General features: G+C 40.4%; 1 protein-coding gene across 1 annotated transcript in view; it reads right to left on the bottom strand.

Annotated features, from left to right (window-relative positions):
• Window positions 1-2,941: 2,941 nt before the first annotated feature.
• Window positions 2,942-13,569, bottom strand: part of LOC107660962 (neurexin-2-beta-like) — a 33,711-nt gene continuing 23,083 nt past the window's right edge. Inside the window, exon 5 of the mRNA XM_016450402.1 lies at window positions 2,942-5,885. Coding sequence (XP_016305888.1) covers window positions 5,014-5,885 — 872 coding nt within the window. The 3' untranslated portion in view covers window positions 2,942-5,013. The remainder of the gene's footprint in view (window positions 5,886-13,569) is intronic.

The following is a 13,569-nucleotide window of genomic DNA, read 5'->3' as shown; positions in this document are numbered from 1 at the left end:
GTCCCCACTGGATGCAACAAATGCCTCGTTTATAATGGGTTTTCGCTCGTCGCTCTGGCCTGACAGAGTATCACAGTATGGTGAGGGGCGTAACATTTCCTAAACACATTTCATTACACCAAATACACAAAATAATGTTATTTTTAGCAACATCATATGACCCCTTTAATCATTTTGGATAAAACGGTCTGCCACATGCACAAAAGTAAATGATTATTTCTGTGCCATAATTATTTCTTATTGAACACAAAACAGTTTATTTTGTATTCTGTAGATGAGCTGTTTGAGTGAATGGAGCGTGTGTTTCTGTGTGATTCTCGTGTGTGTGTCAGTAAGGCTGTTATTGTTGTAAAGCATTCTGTGTTGAAGATGTGTTTGCTAGTAGACAGTGTTCATGAAAACTTGGAAATATCAGGGACAAACTGTGGTTTGCAGGACTACAAGCGTTATGGATTGTGATATTTATTAAATAAATGGTCTTAAATCTCCCGATTATTGAATAAATCATCGGTCAGAAGGCAAACACTGGCAATTGTTCTTGTTTTCATCTTCAGTTTCAGCTGTCTGTTTTATTTTTCTGTCTGTTTGCAGAAATCACTGGAGAACCAGTTAAACCCCAAACACACACACACAAAGGACAGAAGCCTGTTTCTATGGAAACTGGAGGAGAGTCATGTGTGTTTGTTCTGAAACACATCTGCACTTTTCAGTGCTTCCCATCTTTCACATCTTCAATCCTCACATCGTTTGTCCTGAAATGATTGTTTTGTTTTTTTTTGCATTGGTTATTTATCACTCATGTTTAACAGCAGGTGAAAACACTTCTGAATTTATGGCTGACAATTTATTTTGTGTGCATGCAACACATATTTCATTGTATTTTAGTAGCTGTAGATGCCAGTGTTGCGCTCCCAATTTCGACCAAATTATTACCCCCTTATTGAAGTCGCTATACCTAATCCTAACCCCACACCTACTCTGAAACCTACCAAATGTTTGTCTCTAAAAAACGTTTTTCTTTCTCCAATTTTTATCTCTACCAAAAAACTTTTTTCTTGCTCACCATTTTTTTGTCCCCACACCTACTCTGAAACCTACCAAATGTTTGTCTCTAAAAAACGTTTTTCTTTCTCCAATTTTTATCTCTACCAAAAAACTTTTTTCTTGCTCACCATTTTTTGTCTCCTATTTTTTTCTCGCGTGCAGTACCAACCTCAGACACCAGGTGCCGCAATCATTAAGCATTAAAGCAACTGCTTACACTACTTTCTTTGATGATCTGAATATTACATTTAGGAGAATGTTTGGCAAATAAAAATGAAGACAAACTCAGGTTACATATATCATTCACTGTCACTGTAACTAAACGCACCAGACACTAGACTCTTTGCCCATCATTACTTGGCCAAGTTTTTTTGGAGAGAAAGGAAAAATTGTTTTGGTAGAGGAAAAATAAAAATTTGGAGCAAGAAAAAAAATCGGAGTGAAAGAAATGTCTTTGAGACAGAAAAACATTCTGAAAGAAAAAAACAATTGGAGAGACAGAAAAATGTTTGGCAGAGAAAAAAATGGAAAGAGAAAAGTTTTTGAAAGATAAAATTTCAGTTTCAATTTCACATTTTTTTTTTTGAAGAGAAAAAATCTGAGAGAAAGTTTTTGAAGAGAAAAAAAAATCAGAAAGAAAATGCTAGAAAGAAAAAAAATTGTAGAGAGAAAAATGTTTTATGTGAAAGAAAAAATAAATTAGAGAGAGTGATACAGAGAGAGAAAAAGTTTTTTGAAGACAAAACAATCCAGAGAGAGAGAGAGAGAACATGTTTTAAAGAGAAAAAAATTGGAGAGAAAAATGTTTTATGGCACGACACGTTCAACAACAGCTAGACGAAGCACAAAACAAACACAATACTGTGGAAGCCCTGAACCACAATGTGAAAAAAGAAGTCAAGGAGCAGAACATAAAAAATAACACCAGTGTCACCTCAGGTCCTTCCCGAACCATAGTCCTACGTTTTTTTTTCTTTTGGTCTGAAATTTTTTCTCCCCCAAAACCAAAAACGTTCGTCTTGCTCCAAAATAATTTTTTTCTCAAAATCTTTTTTCATGTTTCGGTTCAGGACTTTCATTTGTTTACATCTTTTGTGTTGCCTATTGAGGAAAAAAATTGAAGAGAGAAAAAAGTAATTTTTTTTGGAGAGAAAATTATTTTTGCCGAAAAAAAAAAAAAACTGGAATGAGAAAAATCTTTTTAGAGAGAGAAAAAGCATTCAGAGAGAGAGAAAACAAATTCGGAAGACGGGCTCAGGAAGGATCCAAGACGATTTTCTTCCACCTTAACTTTTTTTTTCTCCACATTGCTGTTCAGGGCTTCCATACAATGTAAATCACGCTGTAAAAGTTGAACTGTTTGTGACTGTCTGAACTGACAGTCATAGCATGTGATTCAGTGGCCAGAGAGGTGAGTCTGTGTTTGAATGCTGACCAACAATGAGAACCAGGCCTATCGCAGCAGGACAGGACGAGCGCCCCTCCGACGATTCACTGTGGACCGTAGTATAGTGATTAATGATAAGTGATAGGAAATAAAACTAATATTAATTGGCATCTATAATTAATGAATTGACATACCAATAAAAATTATAAGGAATAATACATTATAATAAAATATAAATTAACCATATTTATATCTGCCAATTTTACTGTACTTTTTTTTTTTATTACTATGTATCAACGTCAGTCTTAGTCTGATATTGGAATCATATCAGGACTCCAATTCAAGATAACAAAGGTTTCATTTTCTGATCATTACAATGTTTTCAGCTTTATTTTAAATGTTGAATAAGAAACCATGTAGCATTATGAGAATCAAAGACTTACCGGCACTCATATAAACGTGTTTTTACAAGTCCAGAGTTACACTGTACCACAAATACACTCCAGTTTACACTCTCAAAGTGTTTGTGTCGAGCTGAAGTGAGGAAGATTATTCTGGAAGAAAAGTGTGAATCTGAAATAAGCACATGACACGGGGTGTAAGAAGTATATAACCAATTGTATTCCCTTATGTTAATATACACGTATGCAGATTCATCTCACTGGAACACTCTACAATAACATTTAGAAAGAACAAGGGAGCTGAGGAGAAACGCAACCGACAAACCTGAACAGGAATGGAAATAATGGAAACACATTCACACAGACAAACAAGCGCACAAACGCTCACGCAAACACAGAGATGGAAGAGTGAAATCAAATGATGATGAAGTCTGGTCCTCGTTGAGTGAGTATGGAGAATGAACAGCCCTCCACACGCTGGGTAAAGCGAGCAACATGTTAAACGGAGGATGGCGTCAATGATCAAAGTCTTCTGGATACAAGGAGATACTCTCCCGCCTGGTAAAGGAAATGTTCTCTTGTAAACCAAATCACATTTTGCTGTTTAATATTCAAAAGAGCATCTGCTTTCTGGAATCCGATTCACTGATCTTTGCATTTCATTGCACTTGCTTTCTTTTTCTTAGGGATGATAATTAGGAAAAACATCTCTTTTAGCACTGGGGTGAGATTCAAATATTTAGACATTTCACAAACGGTTTTAAACATTTTCTTTTCAATGCAGAGTTTAGTTCTTTTAATAGAGTTGAGAAAATTAGAATACTAGAGTTCAAGATGTACATCTTCAAAGTAACAGGCCATTTCGTCTTTCTTTCAAGAGAGTCCGTTCCATTAAATGTGCAGAGTTTATCCCTACTTTCCTCCTGAGAGAACGTGGTCAAAAACGCAGGAGAGTTCACGTTCCCTACGTGGAATGTACATTAACTGGAACATTATTGTCTTTTCCCTTTGACGTGACAAAATATAAAAGAAAGCACGCACACATACATAGAAAACAAAACAAAAGACATCCTAGCATCCTGCTCTGCTGTTTCCACTGATATGGTTTGTTGACGTGATGTTGGTCTTGACTTCCAGACGCTTGTGTCCCTTTGTCTTTTCAAATATCTGTATATGAATATTATCTATTTGCTGTTGGGGGTTTCAGGTTCTTGAATGTGGAGCAGAAACCAAGATCCTCAGCAGGTCCAGGACAGCCCAGTGGAACCCCAAAAACACATGACGAATATTTGCTGGAACGTGGGGTTACTGTGGGCCTCCGGGAGTTCAGGCGGCTGAAGGGATCATCCACAGATGTTTCGCTAGTTGTAACGGTTTGAGATATAGCTATATATTTATTTGACTCCATAGAAACAGTTTTTGTCTCTTTTCATGCTGGAAACACAACAGAATCACGTTGCATCTGCTCCTGAGCACCAAGGACAAGGAGAAAAAGAGACCAAACCAAGAAAGGGTGCGGGGAAAGAGAGAACGAGAGGGATGATGGGAGCGGAGGATGGAAATGTGAAGCACTTGGAAAGAGAGGGAGACGGATTTGACACAGAGCTGGTTTGGCAGTATTACGGAGGAGTGTGACTGCTAAACGTTTTCGGCACCATCTGTTCCTGAAATGTCACCTATGCCAAGCCGTTCCAACTGAACTGCTCTCGTTCCCAAACGATTCTCAACCACATCCAATGCTCTGATGGAGCAACAATGGATCGCACAAGCACCCTGGCATACACGGGGGTTTCGACATCAGGTTAGGAGATGATCTGAATATTGAGGACTCACATAGTATTTACAAAGACCAAACTTGAGCGTACAATTACATGTGAGGAAAAATCCACTTTTCTTCAATACAAAAGTTTTGGAGAGTTTCTTTTTGTAATAGGGATTGGCTATCAAAAATGGAAATGAGGGCGGGGATGTTTCCAAACCCTAGATGCTTTTGAACTCTTTAGGTCTTGCTAGAAATGAGGCCAACCGCTAGACAAGACAGGAAATTAAAGAAGACTGATGTCAGAACTCTAAGTGTGACCGGTAAACTGCCAACAAATACCTGGACCTCCCTTTCCATTCCTCATCCTATCTCTCTCCTTCTCCCCCTCGCTTCCGCATCGGTCCCTCCGGAGGCCGAGCTCAGACATAATACTCCTTGTCTTTGTTCTTCTTGCTCTTTGTGCCCGTCTTGGTTGCGCCAGGCTGCTTCTCCTTCACTAGGGTGCCGTTGCTTTGCGTGGCTGAATTGCTAATGTAATTGCGGCTCTGGTCCACCTGGTAGGAGCCTTCATCGCGGTTGCGGTACTTGTACATAGCATAGAGCAGGATGAGGATGCAGAGAGCGGCCGCGGCCACGATGCCCACCACCATGCCTGTCGTGCTACTGGACTCTCGGATCACCTCCACCGCTCCTGGAGGCCCTCGGTCTGGTGATGAGGGGTCTGTAGTGGGCACATGGGGGAAATTGGGAGGATATGTTATACCTGGGATGTGTCGATGCCGCCCGCCGTGTTCAGGGTCGCCCGACGGCTGTACGGGTGGCAGCAGCACCTGGTCACGGGTGTTCATTTTACCCGCAGGGATTTTGGGGCCACTGTTGATGCCAGGTTTGAGTCGGGGCACTGGGGGGGCCGTGGGGGTGAATGGGAGTGGCGGCCGATGGGAGTTGGGCAAACGGGCGAATGGCCGGTCACCTCGGGGGTTCCCGGCCGCGGGGGGAGGGGGGAGTACGGTCCGGTCAGTGACAAGGGGGTAGTTTTTATAGTAATCCTCATCGTCGGACTCCGTCATCTCGCCCGAGCCGTAGGCCGAGACCTCTATGGGCTCTTCACAGTCCTCCTGGTCCAGCGGACAGGGGGGCCGACCGGGCAAGGGGAGAGACTCTTTGGTGGTCTCGAGCAAGGTGAGGAAGGGGCGATAGGTTGGGGGCGGGGGAATAACGGGGTAAAGTGTCACAATTGATGGGGGCTCAAGGGAATCCACAGTTATAATTGGCAACACTAGTTCACCTCCTAGGATGAAAGAGAGAAGGAACACGGTGTTAGTTGGAACCTGAGCAAATGAGTGCACAAGAGAGAGAGAAGAGCCATCATTAGAATGGTTAGCACTAAGACTTAATGAGGTTAGTTCTAAAGTTAGTTTCGTTAGCATCTGTTTAAAATCAGACTATAAACAGCTAGGCTAATGCTAAAGAATTAGTCGTATACATTACAGGGTTAGAATAATACAGAGAAACATTTAAAGTTAAGTATGTGCTAACCAATTATCCAGTGCATAAGCTAGAATGTACATTCAGATCAATCCTACAAAAACAGTTCTACGTCTGTGCTAATGCTAGCTGTGCTAACCTCCACTCACTGACTGCATGTTTAAGAAGAGAGCAAACCACGTAGTACAGGTCACTTACATTAACAAATTGGCCGCATGATTTTTGCATGAAAAAAAAATTACAAAAAGAAAGCTGTGTAAGATTGTTCTGGGATAGTGATAAACAAATTTCAGCCCATGTTTCAAAGTAGGTAAAGTGTTTTGAATTCATCATTCAGTGAACGTTTTCCCAGAGCTCATAAAGCTCATAATCCCCGCTCCCCGTTGGCATGGTGATAGCTCGCTAATGATGAGGATCTATATGCAAAACTTCCCACTCTCACCCCGGGGTACCGAAGGTGATATTTTCAAATTACTGTCCCATAAGACTTTCCCCCCCAAAACACAGACCAAATCTTTCAAGATAATTATCCATAAGTCTGTCCCTTGAAATCTCATACCATGAATAACAAAAGCCTGTTTTTCTTCGGAACTGAATGTCAAAGAATGTCAAAAGTTAAAATTATACAAGATGTAAAGTATTCATTAGGATTAAGCTCAGAATCGTGAAACAGTTTCATCTGTGGCATCAACACCTGAAATGGAGCATGAATCTAGGAAAATGGGGTGCAGAAGAGATTGTTCTGTTTAAACACATAATGCACATCATTGTTATTCACATGATGAGGCAAATTAGTGTGACAAACATTGCTTGGGGGGGGGGGGAAGGACTGTGATCTGTGCGCTTTGGGAAACCTCCTCAAACCATGGCACCAACATGGCACCCTCCCCTTAACTAGAAGAACCTTCAAAAAGAGTTTCCTGTTTGCATATTGATGAACAGAGTCATTAAGCTCAAAGAAACTGAGAGAGTCCACCAGGAGAAAAGGTGATATTAACATTCAGAACACACATACATCTGTTAGAAGCTGAAAAGGAAACAGTATGTTAATGGCATCTTTCACAGAGTCCATCCCACCCAACAGCCCCAATGTAGAGCCGTGCGTCTGCGGGTTGAGAGTCTGGGGAAAGGTTCACCAAGAAGATCAGTATAAATTTAATGCCCGTTCACCGCTGTCAAATCTTTTATATCATTGCTAGAAAAAGCCGCCGGAGTCGACCAGCCGTTTAGAGGAACGATCTGTCAAGGGCGCCAAATGGAGTCTGATAATTCAGTAACTGACACTGCTGGTTTGTGAATTATATGAGCCGATGTGTTAATGTGCCACCGGGCACAACAATATTTCCTGCTTTTATTAAATTTGTTGGAATATCTTACGATACACAAGGAAATTCAGAGCAATCTGTTCCCAGAGAGGGCAGAATCGAACGTTCTGAGAGGAACCTTGAATCCTGATGATTATCCTCTAGTATCTTCTCTAAATTGCACTTGAAGGAAGCTGATGGAAACAAGCAAGGAGATCTGTATGACAAACCTTCTCAAACTTTCAATCCGCAGAAACAATCTGTGAACATGTACACAACACATCAACCAGTCTGTGTTTTCGTGACAACTCTCGTTATAGATAAAAAATCATGGTTCCAGTCTGTGATTGGTCAAACTTGGCCTCCTGCGAGACCAACATCAGAATAGCATCATGACTCATGTGTACAAAGTAATATCTCACATCCTCAGCGCAGCGCACTTGTTTCACGATGATTGTCTGGAGTGAGCAAGTGCCACCGTGAGCACCATCAGTAACTAGAGTAATGACTGCAGCTTTATTCATGGTTCACTCCTTTTTTTTTTTCTTAAACTGCAACAAATGACACTTACGTCTGTCTGTTGCAAATCCATCACGAGGCGCAATTTAAGCCAGACAAACTCCAAGAGACGCATTGTACTTTAACTGGCAAATTAAATGTCATTAATAGTGAGAAATAAACCTGATGCATAGAATTAAATCACTAATCCTGAACTAGCACAGAACACCTGCATCAACTCAAACAGAGTAAGAATACACACTTTTGTGCTTATACGACATTTTTGGGAAAATGGAAATGCAAGCAGCAAACACAGCAACAAAACAATAGTACATTAAAAACATCTCTGAAAGCTCTTCCTCTCCTTCACTGAATTCATGATCAGTGTTGGGTAAGATACTCTAAACAAGTAATTAATTACTAGGTACTAATCACATCTTCGACAGTAATTAGATTACTCTCTCTAAAATATTGCATCCCATATCAACCTCGACCAGTTGAACAACACAAGGAGAGACATGAAATGGCTCTTTTAATTATTTCAAATAAATATCTGTAATAAAGTATTTAAAGTTTTTAAAGGTTACATTAAAACATCGATTTTATAGCATTAGATGTTAAATTTTGATGTTCAATCACTATTGACTTGTAAAGAATTTGTTTTATAGTTGATGCAATTACATGAGAAGTAACAGTAATTAAAATTACAGAAAAACTAAGAGTAATCCCTCTCTGTAATTAAATGCATTACATCCCATATTGTTCATGATTCTCAGCTATAAGTCTAAATGCACTGCAAAAGATGATTTTCTTCCAAAGTATTTTTGTCTTGTTTTGCGGTACAAATATCTAAACTTCCTTAAATCAAATTACATTTTCTTGAGAAGCAAAATTAAGATAGTAAGTCTCGATTTCCGAAAAAAATGATCAAAATTAAGTGACTTTATTGTTTAAAGAAGGAACAGTTGATTTTTCAGACCCCATTGGCAGACATTTTTTTCTTGTTTTAAGCTTCTTTCTTTTCAGAAAACAAGACTTATCTAACGTCATTTTGCTTCTGAAGTAATTCTATCTTGATTTGAGAATGTTTCAACATTTGTACTGGAAAACAAGACAAACATACTGAGGAAGAAAATGTTTTGCAGTGTAAATGTTACTCGAGTTCTGGAGCAGAACTCTGAGAGTCGAACGGATGATCTACTGGATCACATTCATGACAAGACGAGCAGCACTGCGATCAGTTAAATGAAAGAAACTGCTATGTCCAGAAAAGATGCGGCTCATTTTGGACATTCAGGAGCCTGTTTACATCCACACGCAGTAATGAAAGCTGAAAATCTGACTGTTTATTGCCGCGGGCGCTCGGGCCATGGGGAAGGATGAGATTGGAGTGGTCTCTTTCTTAGCTAATTTGATTTTAAAGCTGAACACTAGAGCGATGGCGGGGGTGAGACCGACCCGACGCGTAATAATTAACGACAGAAGACACTGGGAGCCCAGACGCTCAGAGAGACTGAGATTAACCTCTACAAATGTACTCGCTTCACATCAAACCTTACCACACATTTCATATGCAGCGTGCTGAAATATTCATGTTTGTTTTGTTAGACTTGCTTCTGCAACTAATAAATTAAGATTATCTTGATTATATACAAAAAGACACAGAGCTGCTTTATTGTTTCTATAAAGCCAATGAAACCAACTTATAAAGCTATAAATCAAAACCTGCCTCTTGTTCTTAGATATTGCTGGTTGTTATGCTGGTTCTCTTCACATCCCGATAACAATCACTAAGTTAGAGCACTTTGTGTGTAATGGTCAGACTGTTGTGCGATTGCGTGTGACGATCAGACTGTTGTGCATTTGTGTGTAACGGTCAGACTGTTGTGCATTTGTGTGAAACGGTTAGACTGTTGTGCATTTGTAACGGTCAGACTGTTGTGCATTTGTGTGTAACGGTCAGACTGTTGTGCATTTGTGTGAAACGGTTAGACTGTTGTGCATTTGTAACGGTCAGACTGTTGTGCATTTGTGTGTAACGGTCAGACTGTTGTGCATTTGTGTGTAATGGTTAGACTGTTGTGCCATTGTATAAAGGTCAGACTGTTGTGTGTTTGTGTGTAATGATCAGACTATTGTGCATTTGTGTGTAACAGTTAGACTGTTGTGTGTTTGTGTGTAACGGTCAGACTGTTGTGTGTTTGTGTGTAACGGTCAGACTGTTGTGTGTTTGTGTGTAACGGTCAGACTGTTGTGTGTTTGTGTGTAATGGTTAGACTGTTGTGCCATTGTATAAAGGTCAGACTGTTGTGTGTTTGTGTGTAATGGTTAGACTGTTGTGCCATTGTATAAAGGTCAGACTGTTGTGTGTTTGTGTGTAATGGTTAGACTGTTGTGCCATTGTATAAAGGTCAGACTGTTGTGTGTTTGTGTGTAATGGTTAGACTGTTGTGCCATTGTATAAAGGTCAGACTGTTGTGTGTTTGTGTGTAATGGTTAGACTGTTGTGCCATTGTATAAAGGTCAGACTGTTGTGTGTTTGTGTGTAATGGTTAGACTGTTGTGCCATTGTATAAAGGTCAGACTGTTGTGTGTTTGTGTGTAATGGTTAGACTGTTGTGCCATTGTATAAAGGTCAGACTGTTGTGTGTTTGTGTGTAATGGTTAGACTGTTGTGCCATTGTATAAAGGTCAGACTGTTGTGTGTTTGTGTGTAATGATCAGACTATTGTGCATTTGTGTGTAACAGTTAGACTGTTGTGTGTTTGTGTATAAAGGTCAGACTGTTGTGTGTTTGTGTGTAATGATCAGACTATTGTGCATTTGTGTGTAACAGTTAGACTGTTGTGTGATAGTGTAACATCACACTGTTGTGCGTTTTTGTGTAATGGTCAGACTGTTGTGTGTAACGGTCAGACTGTTGTGCGCTTGTGTGTAATGGTCAGACTGTTGTGCTATTGTGTAAAGGTCAGACTGTTGTGCATTTGTGTATAATGGTCAGACTGTTGTGCGTTTGTGTGTAATGGTCAGACTGTTGTGTGTTTGTGTGTAATGGTCAGACTATTGGGCATTTGTGTTTAACAGTTAGACTGTTGTGCGATTGTGTAACGTCACACTGTTGTGCGTTTTTGGCTAACGGTCAGACTGTTGTGCGTTTGTGTGTAATGGTCAGACTATTGGGCATTTGTGTGTAACAGTTAGACTGTTGTGCAATTGTGTAACGTCACACTGTTGTGCGTTTTTGTGTAACGGTCAGACTGTTGTGCTATTGTGTAACGGTCAGACTGTTGTGCATTTGTGTGTAACAGTCAGACTGTTGTGCATTTGTGTGTAACAGTTAAGACTGTTGTGCGTTTGTGTGTAATGATCAGACTGTTGTGTGTAACGGTCAGACTGTTGTGCATTTGTGTGTAATGATCAGACAGTTGTGTGTAACGGTCAGACTGTTGTGTGTGTGTGTGTAACGGTCTGACTGTTGTGCATTTGTGTGTAACAGTCAGACTGTTGTGCATTTGTGTGTAATGGTCAGACTGTTGTGCATTTGTGTGTAACAGTCAGACTGTTGTGCATTTGTGTGTAATGGTCAGACTGTTGTGCATTTGTGTGTAATGGTCAGACTGTTGTGCATTTGTGTGTAATGGTCAGACTGTTGTGCATTTGTGTGTAATGGTCAGACTGTTGTGCATTTGTGTGTAATGGTCAGACTGTTGTGCATTTGTGTGTAATGGTCAGACTGTTGTGCATTTGTGTGTAATGGTCAGACTGTTGTGCATTTGTGTGTAATGGTCAGACTGTTGTGCATTTGTGTGTAATGGTCAGACTGTTGTGCATTTGTGTGTAATGGTCAGACTGTTGTGCATTTGTGTGTAATGGTCAGACTGTTGTGCATTTGTGTGTAATGGTCAGACTGTTGTGCATTTGTGTGTAACAGTTAGACTGTTGTGCGATTGTATAACGTCAGACTGTTGTGCGTTTGTGTGTAATGATCAGACAGTTGTGTGTAATGGTCAGACTGTTGTGTGTAACGGTCAGACTGTTGTGCATTTGTGTGTAACAGTCAGACTGTTGTGCATTTGTGTGTAATGGTCAGACTGTTGTGCATTTGTGTGTAATGGTCAGACTGTTGTGCATTTGTGTGTAATGGTCAGACTGTTGTGCATTTGTGTGTAATGGTCAGACTGTTGTGCATTTGTGTGTAATGGTCAGACTGTTGTGCATTTGTGTGTAATGGTCAGACTGTTGTGCATTTGTGTGTAATGGTCAGACTGTTGTGCATTTGTGTGTAATGGTCAGACTGTTGTGCATTTGTGTGTAACGCTCAGACTGTTGTGTGATTGTGTAATGGTCAGACTGTTGTGTGTTTGTGTGTAACGTTCAGACTGTTGTGCATTTGTGTGTAACAGTCAGACTGTTGTGCGTTTGTGTGTAATGATCAGACAGTTGTGTGTAATGGTCAGACTGTTGTGTGTTTGTGTGTAACGGTCAGACTGTTGTGCATTTGTGTGTAATGGTCAGACTGTTGTGCTATTGTGTAATGGTCAGACTGTTGTGCATTTGTGTGTAACAGTTAGACTGTTGTGCGTTTGTGTGTAACGGTCAGACTGTTGTGCGTTTGTGTGTAATGGTCTGACTGTTGTGCATTTGTGTGTAACAGTCAGACTGTTGTGCATTTGTGTGTAACAGTCAGACTGTTGTGCATTTGTGTGTAACAGTCAGACTGTTGTGCATTTGTGTGTAACAGTCAGACTGTTGTGCATTTGTGTGTAACAGTCAGACTGTTGTGCATTTGTGTGTAACAGTCAGACTGTTGTGCATTTGTGTGTAACAGTCAGACTGTTGTGCATTTGTGTGTAACAGTCAGACTGTTGTGCATTTGTGTGTAACAGTCAGACTGTTGTGCATTTGTGTGTAACAGTCAGACTGTTGTGCATTTGTGTGTAACAGTCAGACTGTTGTGCATTTGTGTGTAACAGTCAGACTGTTGTGCATTTGTGTGTAACAGTCAGACTGTTGTGCATTTGTGTGTAACAGTCAGACTGTTGTGCATTTGTGTGTAACAGTCAGACTGTTGTGCATTTGTGTGTAACAGTCAGACTGTTGTGCATTTGTGTGTAACAGTCAGACTGTTGTGCATTTGTGTGTAACAGTCAGACTGTTGTGCATTTGTGTGTAACAGTCAGACTGTTGTGCATTTGTGTGTAACAGTCAGACTGTTGTGCATTTGTGTGTAACAGTTAGACTGTTGTGCGATTGTATAACGTCAGACTGTTGTGCGTTTGTGTGTAATGGTCAGACTGTTGTGCATTTGTGTGTAACGCTCAGACTGTTGTGTGATTGTGTAATGGTCAGACTGTTGTGTGTTTGTGTGTAATGTTCAGACTGTTGTGCATTTTTGTGTAACAGTCAGACTGCTGTGCGTTTGTGTGTAATGATCAGACAGTTGTGTGTAATTGTCAGACTGTTGTGTGTTTGTGTTTAACGGTCAGACTGTTGTGTGTTTGTGTGTAACGGTCAGACTGTTGTGCTATTATGTAACGGTCAGACTGTTGTGCATTTGTTTGTAACAGTCAGACTGTTGTGCGTTTGTGTGTAACGGTCTGACTGTTGTGGGTTTGTGTGTAACAGTTAGACTGTTGTGTGTTTGTGTGTAACGGTCAGACTGTTGTGCGTTTGTGTGTAATGGTC

This window comes from Sinocyclocheilus anshuiensis, unplaced genomic scaffold (assembly GCF_001515605.1).
Source record: "Sinocyclocheilus anshuiensis isolate Anshui unplaced genomic scaffold, SAMN03320099.WGS_v1.1 scaffold4906, whole genome shotgun sequence".
Taxonomy (NCBI): domain Eukaryota; kingdom Metazoa; phylum Chordata; class Actinopteri; order Cypriniformes; family Cyprinidae; genus Sinocyclocheilus; species Sinocyclocheilus anshuiensis.
The sequence above is the reverse complement of the archived record's forward strand: the minus strand, read 5'-3'. Positions and strand labels throughout refer to the sequence as shown.